The sequence below is a fragment of the Prionailurus viverrinus genome, chromosome A2 (assembly GCF_022837055.1).
Source record: "Prionailurus viverrinus isolate Anna chromosome A2, UM_Priviv_1.0, whole genome shotgun sequence".
Taxonomy (NCBI): Eukaryota; Metazoa; Chordata; class Mammalia; order Carnivora; family Felidae; genus Prionailurus; species Prionailurus viverrinus.
In genome coordinates this window covers 91,719,720-91,747,257 of record NC_062562.1, presented here as the reverse complement: position 1 = coordinate 91,747,257, position 27,538 = coordinate 91,719,720, and the positions used below count along the sequence as shown (strand labels likewise).

At 40.9% G+C, this 27,538-nt stretch overlaps 1 protein-coding gene across 4 annotated transcripts in view; it reads left to right on the top strand.

The window, feature by feature from the left end:
• The window catches only part of ABCB1 (ATP binding cassette subfamily B member 1), a 120,434-nt gene that overhangs the window by 67,821 nt on the left and 25,075 nt on the right, over positions 1-27,538 (top strand). For 3 of the 4 annotated variants that reach the window (XM_047848074.1, XM_047848083.1, XM_047848092.1), the window contains 7 exons: positions 6,275-6,436; positions 7,506-7,682; positions 8,206-8,352; positions 10,592-10,699; positions 15,699-15,776; positions 18,704-18,787; positions 25,041-25,244. In XM_047848074.1, the coding sequence (XP_047704030.1) occupies positions 6,275-6,436; positions 7,506-7,682; positions 8,206-8,352; positions 10,592-10,699; positions 15,699-15,776; positions 18,704-18,787; positions 25,041-25,244 (960 nt within the window). The remainder of the gene's footprint in view (positions 1-6,274; positions 6,437-7,505; positions 7,683-8,205; positions 8,353-10,591; positions 10,700-15,698; positions 15,777-18,703; positions 18,788-25,040; positions 25,245-27,538) is intronic. The other variant, XM_047848085.1, reaches the window with a different exon arrangement.

The following is a 27,538-nucleotide window of genomic DNA, read 5'->3' as shown; positions in this document are numbered from 1 at the left end:
TCAGGGTACAAGTCTTTCACCTCTTTGGTTAGATTTATTCCTAGGTATCTTACTGGTTTGGGTGCAATTGTATATGGATGATTCCTTTTCTGATGTTTCATTATTGATATCTAGAAATGCAGCAGATTTCTGCATGTTGATTTTGTATCCTGCAACTTTACTGAATTCATGTATCAGTTCTAGCAGTTTTTTGGTAAAGTCTTTTGGGTTATATAGAGTATTATGTCGTCTGCAAGTAGTTTTACTTCTTCCTTACCAGTTTGGATGCTGTTTATTTCTTTGTGCTGTCTGATTGCTGTTGCTAGGACTTCCAGTACTATGTTAAATGATAGTGGTGAGAGTAGACATGTCTGTCTTGTTCCTGACCATAGAGAAAAAATTCAGTTTTTTCCCCCTGAGGATGATATTAGCTGTGGGTTTTTCTCTTTTTTTAAGTTAATTAATTTTATTTTGAGAGAGACAAAGTGAGAGAGAGAGAGAGAGAGAGAGAGAGCAAGTGTGCAAGTGGAGGGAGGGACAGCAAGAGAGGAAGGAGAGAGAATCCCAAGCAGTCTCCTCACTCTCAGCACAGAGCCTGATGTGGGACTTCAACTCACGAACTGTGAGATCATGGCCTGAGCTGAAACCAAGAGTCAGATGCTCAACCAGCTGAGCCACCCAGGTGCTCCAGCTGTGGGTTTTTCATATATGGCCTTTATTATGTTGAGGTATATTCCCTCTAAACCTACTTTGTTCAGGGCTTTTTACCATGAATGGATGTTGTACTTTGTCAAATGCTTTTTTTGAATCTATTGAAATTATCATATGGTTCTTTTCTTTTATTAATGTGGGGTATCGTGTTGATTGATTTGAGAATATTGAACTACCCTGAGTAAATCCCACTTGATTGTGGTGTGATTTTTAACGTATTGTTGAATTTGGTTTGCTAGTATTTTTTTGAGAATTTTTATATCCATGTTCATCAGGGATATTGACCTGTAGTTCTGTTTTTAGTGGAGTCCTTATCTGGTTTTGGTATCAGGATAATGCTGGCCTCATAGAATGAATTTGGAAGTTTTCCTCCCTTTTCTATTTTTGGAATAGTTTGAGAAGAATGGGTATTAATTCTTCCTTAAATGTTTACTGGAAATCACCTCTGAAGCCACCTGGCCCTGACTTTGTTTGTTGGGAGTTTTTTGATTACTGATTCAATTTCTTTGCTGGTTACAGTCTGTTCAAGTCTTCTATTTCTTCCTGTTTCAGTTTTGGTAGTTTATATATTTCTAGGAATTTATCCATTTCTTCCAGGTTGTCCAAATTGTTGACATGTAGTTTTTTATAATATTCTCTTATAATTGTTTGTATTTCTGTGTTGTCGGTTGTTATTTTTCCTTTCTCATTTGTGATTTTATTTATTTAGGTCCTTGCTCTTTTCTTTTTGATAAATCTGGCTAGAGGTTTATGAATTTTATTAACTTTTTCAAAGAACCAGCTCTTGATTTCATTGACCTAGTCTGTGGTTTCCTATATCATTTATTTCTGATCTAGTCTTTATTATTTCCTTCCTTCTAAGGCTCTAGGTTTCATTTGTTGTTCTTTTTCTACCTCCTTTAGGTGTCAGAGTAGGTTGTTTATTTGGGATTTTTCTTGCTTTTGAAATAGGCCTGTATTGCTATATACTTCCCTCTTAGAACTGCTTTTGCTGCATCCCAAAGGTTTGGGACTTCTGTGTTTTCATTTTTATTTTTTTCCATGTATTTTTAAATTTCTTCTTTGATTTCCTGGTTGACTCATTCATTGTTTGATAGCGTGTTGTTGAGCCTCCATGTATTTGTGGTCTTTTCAGATTTTTTTTTATGATTGACTTTATTTCATAGTGTCGTGGTCAGAAAAGGTGCATGGTATGATTTCAATGTTTCTGTGTTTGTTGAGGTTTTTTTTTTTGTTGTTGGCTAATATGTGAACTATTCTGGAGAATGTTCCATGTGCACTTGAAAAGAATATGTATTCTGCTGTTTTAAGATGAAATGTTCTGAATATATCTGTTAAATCTATCTAGTCCAGTGTGTCATTCAAAGCCATTGTTTCCTTGTTTATTTTCAGTTTAGATGATCTGTCCATTGATGTAAGTGGGTGTTAAAGTCCCTTACTATTATTGTGTTATTTCAGTTAGTTCCTTTATGTTTGTTATTAATTGTTTTATATATTTGGATGCTTACATGTTGGGTGCGTATTTGTAATTGTTATATCTTCTTGTTGGATTGTCCCCTTTATGATTATATAATACCCATCTTTGCCTCTTTTGACAGTCTTTGTTTTAAAGTCTGGTTTATCCACTCTGGAAAACACTGTGGAGGTTCCTCAAAAAATTAAAAATAGACCTACCCTATGACCCAGCAATAGCATTGCTAGGAATTTACCCAAGGGATACAGGAGTACTGATGCATAGGGGCACTTGTACCCCAATTTTTATAGCAGCACTCTCAACAATAGCCAAATTATGGAAAGAGCCTAAATGTCCATCAACTGATGAATGGATAAAGAAATTGTGGTTTACATACACAATGGAGTACTACGTGGCAATGAGAAAGAAAGAAATATGGCCCTTTGTAGCAACATGAATGGAACTGGAGAGTGTGATGCTAAGTGAAATAAGTCATACAGAGAAAGACAGATACCATATGTTTTCACTCTTATGTGGATCCTGAGAAACTTAACAGAAACCCATGGGGGAGGGGAAGGAAAAAAAAAAGGAGGTTAGAGTGGGAGAGAGCCAAAGCATAAGAGACTCTTAAAAATTGAAAACAAACTGAGGGTTGATGGGGAGTGGGAGGGAGGGGAGGGTGGGTGATGGGTATTGAAGAGGGCACCTTTTGGGATGAGCACTTGGTGTTGTATGGAAACCAGTTTGACAATAAACTTCATATATTGAAAAAATAAATAAAGTCTGGTTTATCCAATATAAGTATTGCTACTCTGGCTTTCTTTTGATATCCGTTTATGTGATAAATGTTTCTCCACCTCCTCACTTTCAACCTGTAGGTGTCTTTGGTTCTAAAATGAGTCTCTTGTAGGCAGCATATAGATGGATCTTATTTTTTTATTCATTCTGACACCGTGAGTCTTTTGATTGGAGTGTTTAATCCATTAACATTCAAAGTAATTATTGATAGAGATGTATTTAATGCCATTTTATTACTTGTTTTGTCATTGTTTCTAGAGGTTTTCTCTGATCCTTTTTTGTCTTTGTCACTTTTGGTCTCTCTGTTGCACTCAAAGCGTACCCTTTAATATTTCTTGCAGGGCTTTTTTAGTGGTCACAAACTCCTTTAGTTTTTGTTTGTCTGGGAAACTCTATCTCTCCTTTTGTTCTGAATGGTAGCCTTGCAGAATAGAGTATTCTTGGCTACAGATTTTTCCCTTTCAGCGCTTAAATATATCCTGGCACTCCTTTTTGACTTCCCAAGTTTCTGTTGAGAGATCTCCAGCTAGTCTTATGGGTTTTCCCTTGTAAGTTAACACTTTTTTTTTCTTGCTGCCTTTAAGATTTTTTTTTATCACTATATTTTGCAAAATTAATTACAGTGTGTCTTGGTGTTGGCCTGCTTTTGTTGATTTTAATAGGAATTCTTTTTGTCTTCTGGATTTGGATGTCTGGTTTTGTTGTTGTTGTTGTTGTTGTTAGATTAGGGAATTTTTCTGCTATTATTTCTTGAAATAATTTTTCTGCCCCCTTTTCCCTTCCTGTTCTGGGACTCCTATAATAGGAATGTTACTATGTTTGATGGAGTCACTGAGTTCCCAAAGTCTATTCTCATATTCCACAATTCTTTCTCTTTTGTTCAGCTTTATTATTTTTCATTATTTTGTTTTCTAGGTCACTAGTTCATTCCTTTGATTCTTCCAGCCTGCTGTTCATTGCATCAAACCTGTTTCCAATCTCTGTGGTAGGGATCTCCCTGAAATCTTCTTTTCTCAAGTCCCCAGTGAAGATCCTTACGATTGTTGCTTTAAATTCTCCATCAGGCATGTTACTTATATCTGTTTTGCTTAGTTCTCTGGCCATGGCTTTATCTTGTTCTTTCATTTGGGATAAATTCCTCTGTCTTAGTATGTTCTAAGTGTCTGCCTTCTTCTCTGTGTTAGAAAGGCCATTTATGTCTCCTGCTTCTGAAAATGATGACCTTATAAAGAAGTAGTCATGTAGTATCCAGGGCCTGGTGCTTCAGGGAGTGTCTCTGGTTTGTGCTATGTGTGCTCTGCTATTGTGTTTTGGCTGCTCTATCCTTCAGGCCAGGCATCTGCAGAGGCTCTCCTTGTCTGCTGTGGGCAGTGTTTGATCCTTGGCCTGAATGTGGTTTTAACTAGGTATGCTCTGGTCTGCTTGTGAAGTGAGACTTCATACCAACTCCCCAGAACTGAGGCCCTGCAGAACTCTCTGATTGGGAGACGTAGAGTGGGCATGAGTGGGTGCTGGTCTTCTCAGGGAGGACCCCGCCACTCTGAGACTAACGCAAGCCTGACTTAGAATGGCAGTCCCGCCAGAGCATAGTGAGGGGGAGCTTGGTTTCAGCAAGTTAGGCAGCCTTTGTCTGAGCTGAGCTGTTTCCCTCAGGTAGCTCTCTGTTTATGCTGAGGGGCCAGAGAGGGAAGTGGCACCAACCAGACAGCTCCTTTGTTCCCAGAGACACGTCTCGAGGAATGCTGCCTGACAGGGAAGTACTCCAAGAATAGTGGATAATCTCCCCACAGTTTACCCCAGATGTTTTTTCAGATTGCTCTTTCCATACTGTCTGCCTCCAGGGTTTTTGCCTGCCTTCTTTCTAGGAGCAGCACAGTGACCTCTTGGCTCTATCCCAGCCAAGCCTGCTGACCTTTAAAACGCCAGGCTTTAGAGACATGGTGTGGGCAAGGGCTTGTCCTGGTCTTCTGGGGAAGGGGTCCACAGCACTGGGAATGAGACACGCTTGACCGAGAAGGACAGTTCTGCCAGAGCACAGGGGTGTGGAGCTTGGTGTAAGTGAGTCAGGCAGCCTGTGCTGGTGCTGGTGCTGGTGCTGGTGCTGGTGCTGGTGCTGCGGTGCTTCCTGCAGGTGACTCTGTGTTTATGCGAAATGGCACCTGCCAGCTCCCTTGTCCCCAAGGGCAATTCCATGAACTCTGCCTCCTGCTCTCAGAACAGCAAACAGTATCCCCCAGTGTGCCCCAAGCATTTTTCAGGTAGCTGTTTACACACTATCTGTCCCCAGGTTGTTTGCCTGCCTTCTCTCCAGGAGCAGCACAGTGCCCTCCTGGCTCTGTCCCAGGCAAGCCTACTGATCTTTAAAACTCCAGGCTTTAAGGGGCACCTGGGTGGCTCAGTTGGTTAAGTGCCAGACTTCAGCTCAGGTCATGATCTCACGGTTTGTGGGTTTGTGGTTTGTGGTTTGTGCCCCACGTCGGGCTCTGTGCTGACAGCTCAGAGCCTGGAGCCTGCTTCCGATTCTGTGTCTCCCTCTCTGTCTGTCCCTCCCCCGTTCACATTCTGTCTCTCTCTCAAAAATAAATACACGTTAAAAAAAAAAGGGGGGAACTCTTTAAAAAAAAAAAAGAAAAACATTTGCATAGCTCTTCAGTTTTTCCATAATGCTTCTACCTAGGAGTGAGTACCATTTATTAAGCACTTACAGTCCATATATCATAATGCTTTGTGTACATTATATTATTTGGTCATCACAACTACTCTAAGAAGTGAGTACTAATATTATCTCCATTTTATATGTGAACAAATCGAACTCACATAAGTTAAAAGAGTTGAATAAAATCCTAGAATTTATAATTGGCAGAACTAAGGTTTGAATTCAGATCAGTGTGACACTGGAGACTGAATGCTGCTGCCTCACACTCCTTGTCCATCTGAATCATCCAGAGATCCTGTGAGATGGGATGCCATGGATCCCCAGACTGATGCTATCTAGTCTGCACGAGTAATGCACATTGACCTGTGTCTGCTCTGACTGGCCAGTGCCTGGACCATAGCATTTTTTACTTTGTATAAACCCCTTATTACTATTGTAAACTGAGGCCAATAGAGGTTAAGTAAAATATTTAGAAGCTTACATAACATTACTAGGTGATTATCATATTTGTGTTAATAATAAAACATTTTTAAATCATTATCAATTGAGTATACATTTACTGAAGCAAGAGTACCTTATATAGTTTAGATGGCTTTACAGTGTCCAAGTAAATCTAAATTGAATGAATTTTTGCATGTAATTGTTCATTTATTCAAAAACCTAACCTTTCTCTTTAGGCCAGAAAAGGCCGGACCACCATAGTGGTAGCTCATCGTTTGTCTACAATTCGTAATGCTGATGTCATCGCCGGTTTTGATGATGGAGTCATTGTGGAGAAGGGAAATCATGATGAACTCATGAAAGAGGAAGGCATTTACTTCAAACTTGTCACAATGCAGGTATAATCCAACTATAGAATTTTCCTGAACTGTCTCAGGTATAAGCTGATTTTGTGTGTTTAGTACTATAAATAAACATTACTTGATTTTGTTAATAAGTGAGAAAAATAACTGGGGAATTCAGACCATATTTTTCCCCGTTTAAAAGGAAGGAAAATAAAGAAGGATAATTAGAGAAAATTAAACATTTAAAAACGTTGAAAGGTAATCTATCCACCATAGTAGGCATTAGCCACATGTAATTACTGACATGTCAGTGGTAGTTATTCTGAAATGAAGTGTTTTAGGGAGAAAATGCATACCATATTCCAAGGACGTGGTACCAAAGAAGAATGCAAAATATCACAGTAAGTTTTTACATCGATTGCGTGTTGAAATGCCAGTATCTTGCATATATTAGGTTTAAACCAAATACATAGTACAAACGGATTTCCCTCTTCTATTTTTTAATGTGGCCACTGAGAAAATTGTATTTTATTTATTTATTTTTCATTTTAAAAAGTATTTTAAAATTCATTTTTGAGAGACAGAGACAGAGTGTGTTGGTGAGGGGCATAGAGAGGGAGACACAGAATCTGAAGCAGGCTCCAGATTCTGAGCTGTCAGCACAGAGCCCGACATGGGGCTGGAACCCATGAACCATGAGATGATGGCATGAGCCAAAGTTGGACGCTTACCTGACTGAACGACCCAGACTCCTCAGCTACTGAGAAAATTTTAAATGACAAGTATGGGTCACAGAATGGCTTGGATCATATTCCCATTGATAGCACTGGTCCAAAGCAAATAGGATTGAGTCCCAAACACCCACAAAAAGGACATCACAACGTAAGATATAGGGAAAGGATGTCATGTTATTTCAGCATATTCAGTGGCAATCCTTCTTCAGTGGTTTTAATTTTCAAATATTCACACATTCACACATGCACAGAAACCCTCAGCAACTTAACTTTATCCTTTCCTATAATGATGTAAATTACCACTTTCCTTGATAGCTGATGGTTGGCAATTAACTTTCATTATTTTTTCCCAGCCTAACCCACTTGTGCGTATTTCTTGTTTACTTTAGACAAGAGGAAATGAAATTGAATTAGAAAATGCAGTTTATGAATCCATAAGTGAAATTGATGCCTTGGAAATGTCTCCAAAAGATTCAGGATCCAGTTTAATTAGAAGAAGATCAACCCGCAAGAGTATACATGCATCACAAGGCCAAGATAGAAAGCTTGGTACAAAAGAGAACTTGGTATGGAGGAGGATGTAGTTATGTCTTCAACCCTCTCTCTGCGGCTTTCGTAGTTTGGTGGGCTAGCAGTGGGGTGGTAGCGGTCAAAACAAGAAAGAGTTATCCAGAATCCTTCTGTCGTGTCTCCCAAAACCTTCCACAGACCAAATCTCAACATTTTAGATTCAGGTTAGAATGTATGAATGAGAATTTATAGGACAAGCATTTTACAACTAGAATTTATAATGTTAAAGAGATTCTAAGGGGTCTTCAAATATGGATAGCTCTATTCTTTTATCCCTACTTGTAAATCTTCTTGTCCTGTTCCAAGTGTGATTTTCCAGATGTCAGGTTGAATGTTTGTGGAGACAGCATTTATTTCTTAAAATATAAAGGAGTAATATAACAATCTTTTTAAAAAAGTTAAATAGCCACCAATTCGTAAGAAAACAGGAATAAAAAAAAATCTTCATTTAAAAATTTGTGCATACTTAAGAACTGTGCATCATTAAATCAATTGAAGATCAGTCTTTTTGTTTCCCAGGATGAACATGTACCTCCAGTTTCCTTCTGGAGGATTCTGAAGCTCAATATAACTGAATGGCCTTATTTTGTGGTTGGTATATTCTGTGCTATTATAAATGGAGGCCTGCAACCAGCATTTTCAGTAATATTTTCAAGGATTATAGGGGTAAGTGTTTATGTCCATTTTTTTGGATTGACTTGTGAGGCCTGAAAAGAATGAGCTGTTTATATTTGTAAGTGTACACACAAGCCACAAAAAAATGAGGACCTTCATATGAAACTCTGCAACTTGAAGATGTAAGAATGCAAATCTGATTTGTGATAGAAAGACTACTTTTTCAAGCTTTCCTTCATCCTTGCGGTTGGTTGCTGTCTTAGGGCCCAGATTGCTGAAATAGTCACAAAACCGACTAGATGACTCTCTCTTGCCTGCCGTCACTGGGCTCTGAGTAGACGTCATGAAAAGTCCTGTCACCAGTGTGCTTGTCAGACTGGCTTGAGACAGAGCCATTCTGGGACAGACACACTTGTCAGGACACAAGCAGGAATGCCGCCTCTGTGAGGTGTCCATCCCACTTGTAAAGATGAAAACAAAAAGCAACAGCTTCTGAAAGGTTGACATATTTTGTCTGCACCTGCTTTTAAGGAAGGCATTTTCAACAATAATGCTACAACCCAGGCAGGAATGCTCTCTGTTTAATGGTAGATGTTCATATATCAAGCTGAGGATACCCTTGCCACCATACCTGCTGAAAAAATTGCAGAGAAAGAAGTTGATCCCTACATGAAGGATGCGAAACTCTAACTTGTGATTATACTAAAAACTACGTAAATATTCAGCTCTCTACCCATGCTTGGCTAACTTATTTCTGGTTGATACTCATATGTATAATGTATTCATTCAAGAAATATTTTTTTCAGTGACTGCTCTGAGCCATATACTATTCTAGGTGGTGAAAAATACCAAGAAGGAGTTAGTGTCTGATTGCATAGAACATATGTTCTAGGACAAGGGTTAGCAGACTTTTTCTGTAAAGGGTAAGATAGTAAACAGTTTAGATTTTGAGGGCCAGATGGTCTCTGTTGCAAATACTTAGCTCTACTGTTGTAGTGCAGAAGCACCCATATACAAGCAGAAACAAACATGGCAGTATCCCATTAAGGCTTTATATAGACATTTGGCTGGTGGTCCACAGGGAGCTGATCCCTGTTATAACATTTGTTGTACAGTCAGGGAGGTAGACAGTTTGCATCATCAGAAAAAAAAATGGAAATAGGAATGGGTTTGGCTGTATGTAACAAAAACTCAGCCTAAGAACTTTATATTTTTCTCATTCCTCATGTAACAGTAAGGCTGGAAGCAAATGATCCAGGGCTAGCACATTGGTTAGGCAACCAGTTATCTGCCTGGTTGAAGGTTTGTAACACAGAATTTAAGGCTGTGGGCTCTGAGTTAGATTGCTCATGTTTATCTCTTGGGTCATCACTTGCTGGCTGTGTTAACTCAAACAGGTTAATTAGCCTCTCTGAGCTTCAGTTACCGTTTATAAAGTGGTGATGATAATAAACCTTAGGAGGTGATAGGATAAAAGGAACAATATACATGAATTTGTGTAGAAGAATATCTGAATATCTGTCATGGAATAAGGGCTTGCTGATTGTTTGCTTTTTTTTTTTTTTTTTTTTTTGGTTGCAATAACTAATCATCAAAAATTGATCTCCTCTAAAAGGCTGTTGTTACTTTACAGAGTATAAAGTTGAATAGGTTGGATTAGGAGTGTAGCTCTGTTACAAGACAGTTTTGGCCCACTGTGAAGGGAATTGTTTCTTTCCTGGGAAGTGGTGACTCTCTGTGTTCTCTAAGCCCAACACATCCTATGAGCCTTCTTACCATCTCTGGAAAGATCTCCATGTGTGGTGCTGGGTCAGCTGGCTGTCCAGCCAGCCATCCAAAAAAGCCTACCTCAAGGAGGCTCCTTTCATGCCGAAGGCCTGGGCTCTCTCCAGTTTACCAAAACAGCATCGGCAGGTTTGTCTCCAGTTTGAAATGTTCAAATTGTAAAACAAACTGCCGTTGAGTGTGGTTTCCCATCAAAAGAAGAAGACAGTATTTATTCTCATTTCTACTTTACATAGTAGGTGTGGCTCTTGGGGCACTCAATTACTCCAAGAGGGGTGTGCCCAGAAAAAGTAGTGGATCCATTTAGGAACGACAGACACATTCTCAGCCCCTAAGGAAGGAAGAGTACACACACGTTTAGGTTTGGCATTAGGGAAACCAGCCCTGACTTCTGTTTTACTAAAGCTATCTTGACCCCCAAATACTGTGCTTGACAGGACATGAGTCAGACCCAGAATGACTTCCTTAGGCCTTGAACTGAAACCTTTCAATATTTTCTTAACAGGTTTTTACCAGAGTTGAGGATCCTGAAACAAAACGACAGAATAGTAACATATTTTCATTATTGTTTCTAGTCCTTGGAATTATTTCTTTCATTACATTTTTCCTTCAGGTAAATATCTACATTTTCACTTGATTCATTTTGGGGAATGCATTATTATTCAACTGGGGAAATTTCTAAACATCTGTGTGATTTTTTCTTATAAACTGGACTGTTAGCAACCAAGTTTCTTTGACCTACTTATTTATTATTTTTTTAAGTTTTATTTTTATTTATTTTGAGAGAGAGAGAGAGAGAATGCCCAAGTGGGGGAGGGACAGAGAAAGGGAGAGACAATCCCAGGCAGGCTCTGCATTGTCAGTGCAGAGCCTAATAAAGGCCTCGAACTCACAAGCCATGAGATCATGACCCGAGCTGAAGTCAGACGCTTCATGGACTGAGCCACTGAAGCTCAGTCCCTTCTTTGACATAATTAAAACAAAGATGTTTTGCTTTCACTTTGCTTGGTTACCTTTTCCTCCCCAACATGACTTCCTCTAACTGAAATATTAATGAAATCAGAGGGAAGTGGGTATTTGATCTAATACAATGATTGAAAATGAAAGCTAGGTACTCAAAAATGGAATTCAGGGAATCCCTGGGCATAAGTTTGGATAGAAATACTGCCAGTCACTTTAAGTACTCAAAATGCTTTGTTATGTTCTGAAAACAACAAAAAGCAAAAAACACGTTAAGCAAGTCACACTATTTTAAAAATGTTTGAAGAGTTTATCATTCAACTTTTGCTAAAGGAGAAAGAACCTTTTTAATGATGGAAGAATGCCAGTCTTCAAACAGAAAGTGTATGACACATTTTTGAAGAGTCAGATTTTGCAGCTTGCAAATGATTTGGCTGGAACAAAACTGTAAAGGAATTAAGTGCTCTAAAAGTTTAGTATGATAAGGCGGTGTTAGACTTTGATTCAAGTATGAGCTGCACCAATTCCTAATTTTGTGTTTGGGGGCAATAAAATAATTTAAACCAACCCTCAGTTTCCTCATCTATAAAATAGGAATATTAGTACCTGCCTCTTGAGGACTGAAAGAAATAATTGTGACCTGGGTCACGTGCCCCTCTGTGTTGGGGGGAGGAGTGTGCTGGCCAGCAGCTATGCAGTCTTTGGGACCAGAGCCCCACACACCTTTGGAGCCAGACTGCAAAGCTGCTTTCAGCGTGGCCCACAGGGAGATGAGTCCCCACTGTCAAGGGATCCATGGCCACTTCCAAGGTTGTTTTATTCTGAGAAGGTCATTTATAAGGACCATGCTCTTCCTAGCCCCAGCTGGAGCAAGGACATGAGCCTCCTCTTTGACCAGCTCCTGAGGAAAGGTGCAGACAGCTCCTGGAAACATTTGCCTTCATATACAAATGTAAATCTACTGGAAAGATCAAAGACTTCAAAACCTTTTTTCCTCACACAAAGCCTATAAAAGAACAAATGTCACAGACCCCACTCTTTCCCAGAAGTTTTGAGGAAGGCCTGAGCTTTGAATATGCGATGTTTCATAATCATGCTGAAGAAAAGATATTTGCATATTTCAATGAGATACTTACTTGCAAGGAGCACATAGATTCCTTCGTGGAGGTGCATTGCCACCATGATTACTGCTGCTGTTGGTATGTCTGCAGTTATAGCCGGGGGAATTGCCCTGGCTGCCAATCTCAACATCAGCTTTATTATATTTTTTAAGTTTTATTTTTTTATTTTGAGAGAGCTAGTAAGCAGGGGAGGGGCAGAGAGAGTCCCAAATGCAAGAATCCCAATGCAGGGCTTGATCTCACAAACGACGAGATCATGACCTGAGCTGGAACCAAGAGTCCTGAAGCTTAACCGACTGAGTGAGCCAGGTGCCCCTCAACATCAGTTTTAAAAGGCCTATCCCCCTTTGTTGTGATAAATAGCCAGCTTGATAAAGTTCAAGGAAGGAAATTATTTCCTGTAATGTTCAAAGTGTGGATGAGAAGACCCGGTACTCAGGGCCAACAAGCTTATCTATCAAGCTGGATCCTGAAAAAAGTTTGACATAAAAGAGCTGCTCATGCATTCTACACCAGTCTGCATTAGGCTCTCCTTCTGCCAGAAGAAGCTGTTGTCCCCAGTCCTCTTACGCTTGCTGTTGAGTTGCCCACAGGTTGAAGCCTGCTAACACCAGCCTTCCTGAACATAATTTTGGAATACAACTCCAGGAGCTCTTTTCGACTTTCTGAACTTTTTAACACAGAAGCATCCCTGTGAGAGTGTCATCAGTTGTTTGTGTCTCCTTAGGATAGGTGTCTGCTTCTCCTAAATTTGAATGGGCTCTTTAAGGTTGCACAAGCACAATGCTGCCCCGTTGTAGACCAGAGAAAAAATTCATACTGAAACTTTTAAAAATATTTTTTTAATCACTTTTTTAAAAAGTTTATTTATTTTGGGGGTGGGGGACAGAGAGAGAAGGAGAGAGAGAATCCCAAGTAGAATCTACACTGTCAGCACAGAACCCACAGCAGGGCTCGAACTCACAAACCATGAGATCATAACCTGAGCTGAAATGAGGAGTCAGGTGCTTAACTGACTGAGCCACCCACGTGCCCCCACAGTGAAACTTTTACTGCAGACTTGGAAATGCCAGAAAACCAAATGAAGGAATAAGTGTGTGTGTGTGTGTGTGTGTGTGTGTTATAAATTACAAAGCTACCTTTATTGTATCCACACCAATCTTTTTTGGCTACAGTAGGAAACACTAGTTCCTGTAAGAATGGATACTTCAAATCTGGATTCTAGGGATTAAACAATCATTGAAAGAGAGAAAGGAGAGAAAGGGAGAAGGAAGAAATAATGTGATCAAATTCCTAGGTCTGCGTGAGGCAGTAGCAAACAGTTGCTTATTGAATGAATAGATAATTAGCCACATGTAATTTTTTTAAGTCTATGTATTTATTTGTTTATTTTGAATGAGACAGCAAGAGCAGGGGAGGAGCAGAGAAAGAGGAGAGCGAGAATCCCAAGCAGCCTCCAAGCTGTCAGCATGGAACCTGACTCAGGGCTGAATCCCACCAACCATAAGATTTTGATCTGAACCAAAGTAAAAGAGTCAGACGCTCAACCAGCTGAGCCACACAGGCACCCCTGACCTAAATATAATAGATTTGATACTTTAACTACATGCAAGATTGCCAGAGCAACTGTTAATGCCACAGAACGGAAAGATTGCCAAGTGTGAAGTTGGTTAAGGAGTTTCAAGGGTGGTAGGCTTTGAACTGGTCCCTTACACGTTGGAGACGGAGACGTGAACTGCTGAAGCAAAGGCAGTGAAAGCAGTTACCTTTGTAACATAATGATGCTCCAGGATACTGGAGCCGGACTTGCCTGGCAAAACTAAGTGAGAACAAAGGCTCTAAATTATAGGACCTCAGAGCTGTAGAGCTGGCAATGTGCTGAACAATGTTAGAATGCTCAGCCCTTCATGTAGAAACCAAAGGAGGGAGCTCTGTGGGTGATTAAATTTCAGGCTCTGGGTTCCCATTTTGGTGGGAATTCTCACAGACCCAGATTCAGGTTCCAACTCTGCCACCTTACAATTGTGTCTGTCCTCTCTCTAAACCTTAGTTTCGTTTGTAAAGTGGTTATACGGTTGTCATAAGGATGACCTTCTCCCATCATTAAAAGGGTTGTCATAGGTGTACACACATATATGTGTATGTGTTCGTGTACTTTGTATAAAGTACAGTGTCACAGTAATCACTTAAAAACGGCTAGGTCCCTATAGAAATAACGGTAATATTCCTGCAGTGAGGGAGATATTTCACATTTCATTCAGTCCAGTGACAGAAACCTTAATCTGGCCATGTCTAAGTAAATTTACTGTTTTAGTAATTTCAGCCTTCAGTTCAATTAACCCAGGGTTTCTCCCTTTCCTCCTTCTTCCAGATCAGTGTCTATGTTAGCAGAGGCATAGAGAGTAGAGGCACGTCACGTGCCTGCCTGCTTCTTGCTGGCACCTGGCAGGGCCCACGGCCTTCAGTTACGTGGTCCAACCCGGCTGTGCCCCTTTATCAGAACCACTTGGAAGAATTGGCTCTTGCTTCACTTGTGCTCTTTGCGTGTGTTTTTTCTCTCTCTCGCTAATGTGTCTCAGTGGGCCCAGAGGAGCTATGGCTGCCCTCTTCCACGTCTCTGATTCTGCAGGGACTTGGGCTGTTATTCGAGCCTCTCCTCTTCTGATGCACCGTCGGCCATTTCCACTCTGCTTTCTCCATGAGATTGTGTGTCAGGCCTCGTCCACAGACTGCTGCTTCCTGGAGCTCCAGAAAGAAAGGGGGATGCTGCTCCATCCTAGTCCTAAATCCCCACACCCACTGGGATGAGGGTTCTGATATCCTCCCTCCCCAGATGTGGCTGTCACATCTGACTCTTTATTTCCCTGAGTAACTCTTCACTCCTCCCAGACACAGAAGGTTATATCCTTGGGGGAAGAGGAGAGGCAGTGCAGAAAATTCCTCTTGGCGTCTTCTTCCCCAGACTATTTTGCTTGTACACCTTTTTTTTTTTTTAAAGCTTCGAAACTGGGAATTTGTTATCTTTGTTCTCTGCATCCTTTATGGCTGGGGTGACCAAATATTTCTTTTTTCTCACATTATACCTCAGGTCCTGGTGTAATTATTAACAGCACCCCTTTTCATTCTCCAAGTGTCCTGGTTTGCATGATAGGTAATACAGCCACCCTGCTTCGAGTGCCCCTGTCTTCGGAACACTTCAGCTTCCTGTGTGACAGACCCTGGTTCACTGGGAGAAATAAGCAGGGATAGGAATAGGGACAAAGAAACACATTTCCCAGTCAGCCCCTGATCAGCCCACCAGTAGCTGGGGAGTAGCAGGGATGGTTTCCAAACGGGGCTCCCCTGGCTATGCGGCTGCTGTGGCTAGGTGCCCTTAGTACACAGTCACCGAAACACCACCAACCCTGCATCAGGCTTTCTGACTTTGTCTGGTGTCCCCGTTAGCCGTGACATCAACTCTCCCTCCTTTCATGTAACCCATGGCTGGGTCTGTAACAAGTCTTCTTCCTTGTGGCATGTTCTTCTTCACAGGGCTTCACGTTTGGCAAGGCTGGGGAGATCCTCACCAAGCGGCTCCGATACATGGTCTTCAGATCCATGCTAAGACAGGTATGTCTGCTGAGGATTGTGCCGGGGCTGTGCAGAACTCCCTGCTTGGGCCCGTGGTCTCGTGCAGAGGGAGTGCAGTTGGGTTTCTCAGAGCGAACTCGTGCAATGGTCTTCCCTCGGTCTCTCCTCACAGATGTGGCTGGACGCCGCCCCCAGGTTGGGCTCAGAGGCCCTGCTGTCCATCTGCTGTGGGTGGGACAAGGAATGGGATCATCACAGATGGTCCCCAGAGCTGGTTCACCTCCAGCCTTTGTGTTGGCAGCTGAGGCAGAGTCATCCCTTTCCTCTCTTTCTTTCCTTCTTTCCCCTCGGAACCCATATGTGTGTCTTCCCACCAAGAGATGCTACCTGTGCCCTTTCTTTCCTCAAATCAAAATGTATCCCGACTACCCAGTTTTTTCTTTGCTGTGGCCAGACTGATAGAGCAGTTCAGCTCATAGTGTTCGTTACAAGCTGATAACGGCTTACTAGAATGCCTCTTACGTTTTCCACCTTCAGAACCCTAACAACAGGCAGATGTGAATATTTTCCTGGGGAAAGGGGGAGGGAGCTTCTGGGAATGTAACCCAAAGCAATCCAGTTCTAAGGGAGAGTTTCTTTAACAACCATGAAAGTTTTGTATGTGAGTTTATAACCCTCCATCTTAAAATTACTGATCACTTGCCAGTGAATAACATGAGGCTCCAGAAGGATGCCCTGGACATGCCAGGAGCACTGGAATCCTGGCTGAGAAGCATCAGTTTGCTGTGTTAGGATTTCTAGTTGGCATTCACATCTTCCCAGCTGTCTTTGGTTCCTCAATCCTTTCCCACCTACACCACCATTACTTAAAAAGAAGCATATTTAGGGGCGCCTGGGTGGCTCAGTCGGCTAAGCGTTCGACTTCAGCTCAGGTCATGATCTCGCGCTCTGTGAGTTCGAGCCCCGCGTCGGGCTCTGTGCTGACAGCTCAGAGCCTGGAGCCTGTTTCAGATTCTGTGTCTCCCTCTCTCTCTCTGACCCTCCCCCGTTCATGCTCTGTCTCTCTCTGTCTCAAAAGTAAATAAACGTTTAAAAAAAATTAAAAAAAAAAAAAGAAGCATATTTATGGCAGTTGCTGGCCCATGACTGGCAGAGCCAGGACTGAATTGAATGAGTAACAGAGCACTGTTTGATGGGGGCGCTGTCCTAGGACTCTGAGTCAAACCATATTTATAACTGAGATTCCAGTTAGGATTGAGGCTGAACTTGGTCCAGAACCAAATGCCCCATTATCCTGCCAGCTGCCAGGCCAGCTCTTAGGTCTGTTATACTTCGGCTGTTGAGCTGATGGTTTGTGTAATGCCCTCTCCATAAATTATTAAATCTATCAAATACACATTAAGGACCTTCTGCTTGCCATAATACTAAGTATTGTCAGGCATTCAAACCTCAGCAGTCCCTGTCTTCAAGGAAGTTACATGCCAGTAGAAGAGGCACTTAAACACAGTAATTCTAAAAAGCAAAGTGATACATGCTATGATAATTTAGAACACTTTCTTCTTCATTAATACTTTGGGGGGAAATGGTAGATACTGCTTTAATTGCAAGCCACCAGGACCATAGCTATTTTTATTAAAGATATAAATTCATACTTCAAACTCACAATCTTTTTAGTATTTATGTATTTAAAAATGTAAATGGCTTTATAGAAAAAAAATCCGTTGTATGTAGTTCTTAAATTTTAATCTAGATTTCTTTTGTTGATTTTTTTAAACCCAATTCATTTATTCTGCCCTGAACTATATAAGTTATCTAAACTGCCTATTCAACTTCTCTATTTAGATATCTAAGTAGCATTTCAATCTTATATCTAAAATTGCACTTTTGAAAAAAAAAAAAGTAAAAATAAAATTGAACTTTTGTTTCTCCCCTCTGTACAGGGCTTACTTTTTACCTAGTCTTCCCCCATATCCATAATGGTAGCTCCATTCTACCAGTTGTTCAGGCTAAAAACTTTGAGGTCATTTTTGACTCCTCTCTTTCTATGTGATGTTATAATAACCTCCTAACTGGTCTCGCTGCCCTGATCCTTATTCAAATCCATTAGTTTCACCTCCTAAGAGCCAAAGTCATTCTTCTAAAATATAAGTCAAGTCACATCCCCCTGCTCAAATCCTGCTAGAAGCTTCCCATATCCCTCAGGGTAAAATCTAGAATCTTTACAGTTGCCTCCAAGGTCATGATGTGGTCCCCACTCCCTCTCATACCTCATTTTCTACAGCTTCCCCCCTTCCCCAATGTACAGTCTACACACTGGTTTGCTACACAAGGATGAGAGAGGGCAGGGGTAGGAAAGCCAAATGAGAATGGAGATCTGTCCAGAGGAAGAGACTTCTTTTACAAATTCACACAAAGGTACTCTTAAAGCTGTTAGCAGCCCTTAAGGCCTTCTTGGAGGTGCATAAACAGATCAAGTATGACTTTGCCTCAGGGCCTTTGCACATGCTATTTCTTCCTTCTCTCAAATATTTTTCTCCCTCTCTTCATTCAGATCTCTGCTTAAATATCATCTTAGAGAGGCCTTCTCTGTTCCCTAGTGCCTTTCTTCGCTTTTTTTCCTTCTTATTCTGATCTGTTTTTCTTCATTGCATTTATTTACACCTGGCCCTGTATGTATTTATTTACTCGTGGCATACGTCTCTAGAATCTAAGCTTTATGAAAGCAGCAGCATTTTCTTTTTTGTTCACTATTGTTTAGATCCAACAATTAAAATTACATTTGGAACAAAACACTCAAATTTTTTTGATAAATGAAATTATTTATATTCTTGTCTATTGAGTGTCAAATCTTGAGTACTAAATACGAGGGATATAAGTGATAACCAACCTGACCCTGTCATTGCCCTAAGAGCTAAGAGTCTTATAAATAGAGCTTTAAGATAATAAAATCATTTTCTCTGCCACAGGATGTGAGCTGGTTTGATGACCCTAAAAATACTACTGGAGCATTAACAACCAGGCTTGCCAATGACGCTGCTCAGGTTAAAGGGGTATGTGCCTCCTTTGTGCTGGTGTTTGTCTTAATTGGCTATTTTGGATCTCAGCAGGAAATTAATTTTCTCATTACAGGTGTTCTCATAATCATTAAAATGTTAAGTATTTAACACAGTATATATGCTTTATAGCAAAAATGTTAACTGCTTAAACATTATATATTGTATAGTGTATACATAATTTACAACTTTCTTTTGTTATTTACTACTTAGTCATGCTATTAACAAGATACACATGGAAGGATAATTATTTAGAAAAGGAAGTACTTATCAGCATATCACGTAGGACCAGTCTGTTGTGATCAGTTAAACAAGAGAAAATTGTAGGGGTGCCTGGGTGGCTCAGGTGGTTAAGTGGCCAGCTTCAGCTCAGGTCATGATCTCACAGTTTGTGAGTTCGAGCCCCATGTCGGGCTCTGTGTTGACAGCTCAGAGCCTAGAGCCTGCTTCAGATTCTGTGACTCTGTTTCTTTCTGCCCCTTCCCCACTCAGGCTCTGTCTCTGTCTCTCTCAAAAAATAAACATTGAAACATAATTAAAAAAACAAGAGGGGAAGGGAAGGGGAAAAAATAGTTACAAACAGAGGGAGAGAGGCAAACCATAGGAGACTCTTAAATATTAAGAGAACAAACTGAAGGTTGATGGGAGGTGGGGGAGAGAGGAAAGTGGGTGATGGGCATTGAGGAGGGCACTTGTTGGGATGAGCACTGGTTGTTGTATGGAAGCCAGTTTGACAATAAATTATATTTTTAAAAATGAGAAAATTGTAATTGCTGCTGAAAAAAATAATGTGTGTAGTTTCTGTATGAACATTTAGGAACATTGCAGTTTAGAGGAGAGGGAAGAAAAATCTAAAAGCAGGTTGAAAGAAATGAGAAGCACATTAAAAAATTAAAGCAGTGGAACAACCATATTAGGCTACAAAGCTTAAATTTTACCACCACATGAATCTCTTTGATCGATCTAACTAGAAACTGTTGAACCAGGAGGTTTTGATTTGTGGATGAAATGACAATTTCTTTTTCTACAAACACAACTACAGCTGTTGATAGCAAAACTCCACAAGATAATGTAGAATTCAAAAAAACATGTGATCTCTCCTGTGTCTCTCCCTCACTTGAACCTTATTATTCTTTATCTTTAAACCTTTCTATAAGGTAGCTCTATTTTAAAGTTTCTTCTATCTAGTAAATGGACCTTCTGTATAAATAAATTGGGTTTTGAATGTGGAAGCACACACAGTTGTAAAGTTACAGTATAAATCTTGGCAATTGTTTTAATACAGATTTCTTTGCTTGAGGCAAACAAATCAACAAAAACTGAGGTTTAGATCAAGTTGTAGAGAACCTAACAGAGCCGAATGTGCCCTGCTTGAAATAACTTTGAACTTCCTAAAACAGACAACTCTGGCTCTATGGCATCTACACGGTATGTCACATTGTCGTTAAGTGCTGTGGAAAGAAAACAGCAGGATATATGGGTATGGGGATTCTGGTTGTCAGGTAAGGAAGGCCTCAAAGATCTGGTGATAGATGCAGGAGGCCTGAATGAGGGAAAGGTAGTAGCCCTGTAGATATGTAGGGAAAAGTATTTTAAACAGAAGGATCAGCAAGTGCTAAGGCCCTGAGGCTAGAGCATTTCCATAACTGTTCCCAAAACAATAAAGAGGATAGTATGGCGGAGTAAAGTGAGTGAAAGGAAGAGTCATAAGAATTGAGATCAGTATTATATCTGGAAATAAATGGGAAACCATTGTAGGCTTTTGAACACAGGAATGATGGGATCTGAAATCTTTAAAGGCTGCTGTATAATAGGCTGAAGGGGGCAAGGGTTGAAGCAGGGACTCTATTGCCATAATCAGGGGAAAGATGATAGCGTTTTAGACTAGGGTGGTCATAGTTAGGTGACACAAAGTAATCAGATTCTGGACATAGTTTGAAGGTACAGCCAACAGAATTTGTTGGTTACCTATGGGGAATAAGAAAACAGTGATCCAGAATGTCTCCACAATTTTTGACCTGCTTTACTTAAAAGCTAAAGTTGCTTTTTAATGAAACTGGGAGCCTATTGAGCAGAATTGAGGGAGAGTTAGAGTTCTTTTTGGAACATGATAAATTTGAGATGCCCACATTAGACGCCCAAGTGGAGATGTCAAGAAGGCAGGTAGACATGCAAGTCTGGAGTTGAGCACAGAAGTCTGGTCTGGAAATAGGTATCTGGAGATTTTTCGGTGCATCGGTGGCTTATAAACCAATGAGACTGGATGAGATAGCCAAGGAACTTTGTACAGATAGAGATCCTTTACATCAGGGCTATGAGGATGGACCTGCAAAGAAGAGTGTGAAGGAATGGCCAGAGAGAGAGGAGAGCAGGGTCCTGGAAACAACACAAAGGGAGTGTTTCAGGAAGGAGCATTACGGGATATTAATATCCTGTAAACTCACCACTTACTACTGGTGAGTTTGTAAGGTAACCAAATGTTTCACCTCCATGCGTCAGCCACACAGAGGGTGCTTTTGTTTCTCACAAGAACTGTTTCTAGGGTGTGGTGGGAACAACGTCTGTTGGGGAGTGGCTTCAAGCGAAAGGAGAAAAGAGGACTAACACAAATGGGCAAATTGTTAATGGACTTTCTGGTAAATGGAGGAGAGAAATGGATGGTAGGTAGAGGACAGATAGCATCGGTCTCTATTTTTTAATTTACATTGGCATGACAGTCCATCACTGAGCCTGGGATAAATTTATTTTGCTCTCTCCCATCTTGCATGATCAGTCTGGACAAACTGTGTCCTGAAATTTTGAAACCCTATTTCCCCTAGTTAAACTTTGCTGCCATACTTTAGTATGCCTTTCACAGAGACCTTGTTGTATGTGCTCGCATAGGGACACATCCCATATCCCTTTTGGTGTGAAGGCTACATCCTAGGGGAAACACGGACTCAGTTAGTTGCGGCAGAACCCTGAGCAGGGGCAGTCTGGGCATTGTGGGCTGGTAGTCCTTCCACCCTCCTCTGAAATGCTTCTGGGCTTATGGTCTGTTTTAAGGCTGTGGTCCCTTCCTATATCTGTAAAATGTGTGGTCAGCCCTGTCCCTTGCTCTGATGTCCTCAGCCACATGCAACAAGTCCATTAGTCCCTGATGGCCTGCTGGTGTTGACTGTCCGCTTTTCACTTGTTTCTTCAAACTCACACTCTCATGGCCCCACGAGCACGGATGCCTTCACAGCCTGTGTGAGCTACTGAGTTGGAACTGTTGTCCAGAACTTAAAACAGGGGCTAATAAAGAAGGACCAGGGGAGAAGAAGCAAGTAGGTATGTGAGTGCCATCAGAGCTAGAAAAGTCCGAAATAGCTATAACCACAAATTGGCCAAGACGGGACAATTGTATCCACCTGATGCTACCAGCTGACCAGTTTCTTTCTGATGGGGGATATGTGTGTAGGTATGTAAATACATACACAGATACATGTGTAATACATACATATACACATGTGTACATATACACACTCATGTATACATATATATATCACATATACACACGCATCTGTGTGTATATCTGTCTATTCCACAGTGGGAAGTAGTGAAATTAGTTTTTTATATCTAAAAACACCTGACATAATCAGTGCTATCAAAAATCATTCCACCCAAGGCAGAACTAACCCCCAGTTTGTGTGTATGTAGGTAGTTAGTGATAATGGTGACCTAGGCTAAATTTTTTTCACATTTAACTTCACCACCGGTGAAACATTTTCTCAGATGTATTTTTGAATAAGTAGTTTAATTCTGCTAAACATAAATCAGGAAGAAAATAGATCTCAATATTTTGCCTATGAAATGGTGAGCTTTTAAATTTTATTTGGGTATTAGGACTAGAATTCTGCAGGGGAAAAAACAAATGAGAGCCACGCAGAGATCAAAAGCCACCACATATTTAAAAAAATTTTTCAGGGCGCCTGGGTGGCGCAGTCGGTTAAGCGTCCGACTTCAGCCAGGTCACGATCTTGCGGTCCGTGAGTTCGAGCCCCGCGTCGGGCTCTGGGCTGATGGCTCAGAGCCTGGAGCCTGTTTCCGATTCTGTGTCTCCCTCTCTCTCTTCCCCTCCCCCGTTCATGCTCTGTCTCTCTCTGTCCCAAAAATAAATAAAAACGTTGAAAAAAAAATTTTTTTTTAAAAATTTTCCCTGGGAGAAGGTGGTTGAGGGAAGGATGAAGTTATAAATGTTTTTAATTTCAGAAGGTGGTTCAGGAAATAGGCTGTTTTTCCCCCAGTAAGCACGAATGTTTTAAATTAGATTTCAAGCAATACGGTCATGTGTGGAGGAGGAAATAAATAGCAGAACAGGGAGTGACAAGGAAGGATGGGCAGAAAAATGAGTAGAAGAGGAAGTGAGATATAAATATGTGTACATACAGTGGGATGGAGAGGTTATGAGAGGTGATAGTGGGTTTCAGGAGTGAGCCTGTTTTTATCGGACCCTGTTTCACACTTGGGCTGTGGTTTTTGGAGTGTTACCTTCACTTGGCTCTACTTTTGAAATGAAAATTACCAGGCTGTGCTCTCTCATCCACTGTGATCCTTAGAATTCTAGACTTCTACTCTATATGAGGAAAAGTTTTGGAACCGTGAGTGTTAGTCTTTAGAATACAGAACGGTAACTGGTGCCATGGCCTCCATGTGCTATATCAGGTTAAGCCAAGGAGCTAAATCTCCCCAGACCTCATCAGCTTAAGGTTCTCAATCTTTTCGCTCACCTTTCATGTACATTAAGCGAGAAATTGTCATCTTTGACCCATTTTACTTATTTTCATGACCTTGACTACCATCCAAAGCTGAACAGTCATAGGTCTGAAAGGTTAATGCGCTTCAGTCAGTCACCTGCCTTGAACTTGGGGAATGTTCTGAGCACTTCTCTCAGTTGGTTGCTGTGGGAAATGAATTCTGAGGAGGACTTGTAGATTCTAAGAACAGGGGCACTCTACATCCTCCCAGTGCCACAGACTCTCTCCAGGTTAGAACCTTTGACTTTCAGGTTGAAAGTTTGCAAATACAGAGAGCTGGCTTTGAAATCCACTTCATTCTTTGACTTCGGCCGAATGTGGTTAAGCATCCCTTGAATACAAACTCAGTGACTGCATCAAATAAAAAGAAATGCCCCACCATTTATGTTGTCTGATGCAATTCCTGGTACAGAATTTCATGTACAGAGGCTCCTGCTAGTTGTTGTGCCCTTTCCCCCTAATTACCGGTCTAGTGTTTTTATCACATAAACACTACTGAATGATACCAGAGGGTTGATGCTGGGATGATGGGAACGGGGGTGTGAAGGATTCTGTTCTAAAATTTAGAGGTAAGAGAAGTGTTGGTTATTAATCAGTGTGTTTGCTCATTTTGAGAGTTGGGGGAAATTTGTCCAAAGTCACAGAGGAGGTAGTGACCATTCTAGACTCTACTCCATCATGATCTTTAGCTAAGTCTGACCCCACTCAGGCAGAGGGAACTTTGAGAGTGGAAAAAACGTGGGCCATTTCCAGATCTGGGTGCCAGAGCAGGAATTTGGAATGGCTTGAGGGCTCAGGTGTTTCCAGCGTAGAGGAGAGAAGTACAGTATAGAGTAGTAAATTGACTGTATGGTTTGACTTCTGGCTTTAGAACTGGAAGTCACTGCATGCTACTGAAAGTCTTGCTTCAAGCCCCCTCTGGCATTCAAACTAAAGGCTCTGATGCCTGCCTAAAATCCTAAATTCTGTAATTTTCAGCTCTGTGTCATTGTTCCAAATCAAATAAATGCATGTTAAATTAAACACAATAAGCATCTCAAATAGGCCACGATATATTTGGATATCCTTAATGACAAATATTAGGCTTAACTTATGAGTAGCTATGCATCTAATGTTGGAAATTTCCAACTGTCAGGCTATTTTATCTTGCTCATTTGCAGAGCTTTAGTGACCATGGTTTCATTGATTACTGAAAATTTTCTTGGTATCAAAAATCAGAAGAGATACAAATATGTAATTTAACTCTGAATTATTGATCTTCTACTTTGAGTATTTGCTCTGAAGTCATAGAAATCTTCATTTTAGAAACCAAATGAACTTACAAGTAAATCTTTAGTTTTTATTTCATAACTGAGAAGATAATTAATAGAACTTCATGAAGCTGAATTGTCATAATCCTCAAGAAAGTATGAGCATGGATCTGAAAGAGAATATTAAAGCATTTCTCTAATTTTTGTGTGTTTGTTTTATAGGCTATAGGTTCCAGGCTTGCTATCATTACCCAGAATATAGCAAATCTTGGGACAGGCATTATTATATCCTTAATCTATGGCTGGCAATTGACACTCTTACTCTTAGCAATTGTACCCATCATTGCAATAGCAGGAGTTGTTGAAATGAAAATGTTGTCTGGACAAGCACTGAAAGATAAGAAAGAACTAGAAGGTGCTGGGAAGGTGAGTCTAAATACGACTACCGATCTAATAGAGTAAAATATTCTAATCAGTACCGTTCTGTTACTCACTGCTACTACTGTGCTTGGAGAATGTTTTTATAATCATTCCTCACAGCAATCTTATTTGACACTGAATCAGCAGATTGGAAGCTGAAGAGAAGGAGCAAAACCAATTCTTAGGCTCACAGACTGACGACTAACTTTATTAAGCTTTTCTAAGTCAAACCATCATCTTCACACTCTTCCTCTACTCCCTCCCTTCCTCTCTCTTTCTTTCCCTCAAGTCAGCTGAAATCCATTCCTTTATTGAGGAAAGTAGCCTCATTTAATTACATGTGATGGGGAAGATTAAAATAGTAAAAGGTCCTACAGGTATTTATTTTGTCAGGCTTAAATTATTAGCGTTCTTTCCTTTTTATCATGCTTCCTGTTAGCATCTTGTTTCTGTTTACCTTTACCCTCCTCCTCCTGCTGCTGCTGCTACTGTTACTCCTTTCTCCCTCTACTCCTCCTCTTCTTCCTGCTTTTCCTCTTTTCTTCTCTCTCTCTTCCTCCATGCTTGTCTATTTGTTGTTGTTGTTTAAACAAATGCTTATATGGCATTTACTGTGTTTCCCTGGCAAATGCTTTCTTCCTCATTGTGATCCTATGAGGTAGGTTCTATTATTAGCTCCTCTTACAGGTGAGGCTGAGACACAGGTGGGTAATCATCCCAATGCCTTAGAGCTGATAAGCCTCAGAGCCAGGATTCAAAGTTGTGCCTCTGTTAAGAAACAGAGATGAGGGGCACCTGGGTGGCTCACTCAGCTAAGCATCCGACTTTGGCTCAGGTCATGATCTCACGGTTCGTGGGTTCGAGCCTGCATCAGGTCTGTGCTAACGTCTTAGAGCCTGGAGCCTGCTTTCAGATTCGGTGTCTCCCTCTGTCTCTGCCCCTCCCCTGCTCACACTCTGTCTCTGTCTCAAAAAATAAACATTAAAAAAGAAAGAAACAGGAATAAATCTGATATCACACAGTTTGTATATTGCAGAAATATAAATGGCTGGAGCACGGCTGAGCCCTAAAATTGGGTAGGGATACATCTATTAGTGGACCTTCCGAGGTTCCCAAGAGTTGGGGCAGGGACCGAGGAAGGTCAAGTGGCTCTGACTCTCTAGGCCTGTGTGTCTGAAGTACTTTGTTTCCAGGCCAGGCACCTCACCAGAGAATAAAGAATGACAAAGAGGGTACTTCTTCATGAAGGTTGATCATCACTGCTGACACTTTGTCCTCAAACATTGTACCTTATTTCCTTAGCATTCCTTCAGGAAATTCCTTTGGACCACAGCTTTAGTGCTTCCTAACTAGCGTCTGTGGGAAAAAGGTCTCCTCAGGCTATCAGAGGCCCAGTCTTGGGCCTCAGCAGGAGGCATCTGGTTATGGTCTGGCCCATGTAACATTGGCCCCTGTCAGGGAACACTTGCTGTCACCAATCACTTCACTTAGTGCTGTTCTTTCTTGTTTTTTCCACCTAAGGTAGACTTTTCAAATGCGGGAAGATGGAAAAATCTAGGACAAAATGTATTTTAAAAAAATGTATTACTCTTTAGTAGTATCATCGTTTCCTGAGGTGTTCAAAAAGTCCCACAAAGGAGACTTAGGTTGTTTATAGGAAGGAGGTGATTGAGAAGCTCAATTATAAGGAATTCGCTGCACATCACAGACAGATTAGCACCTTTGAAGGGGCACATCAGATTTAAGACTCTTTAGGAGTTCTTTCACAGGGGCAAGACGGAAATGGATATGTGTACATGTGGCAGGTTTACTGCGCAAAGGTTAGGGGTGAGATAAATGCTGTGTTCAGTGGTGGTTCATGAGACAGGTAGAAGCAGGTGAGAAAAGTGGTGCTGGTGGCACATCTAGTCTATGTAATTTTGAATATCAACTCCCAAAGATCATCATTCTCAGGTTACCATTTAGTATTTATTATATACCGAGCATCATGGAAAGAGTTCTGTGTGCATTTTCCCATTTGATACTCTCAATAACCCTTTGAATTATTCCGGTTAGTTGATAAAAATCCAGAGTTCAGAGAAGTTAGGTAAGTTGCCCAAATCACACAGCAATAGTCTAACTGATCTCCCTGCTTCCACTCCTTCCTTTCTTGTCCACCCACTTTCTACATTCCTCTCACACAAGCCACCCTGATCTCTTACAAACATAAATGAGATCATGCTAACCCCAACTTAAAACCCTCCAATCGCTTCTGATCACAGTTAAAATAAGAGCAACCTTTTACCATGGTTTATAAAACT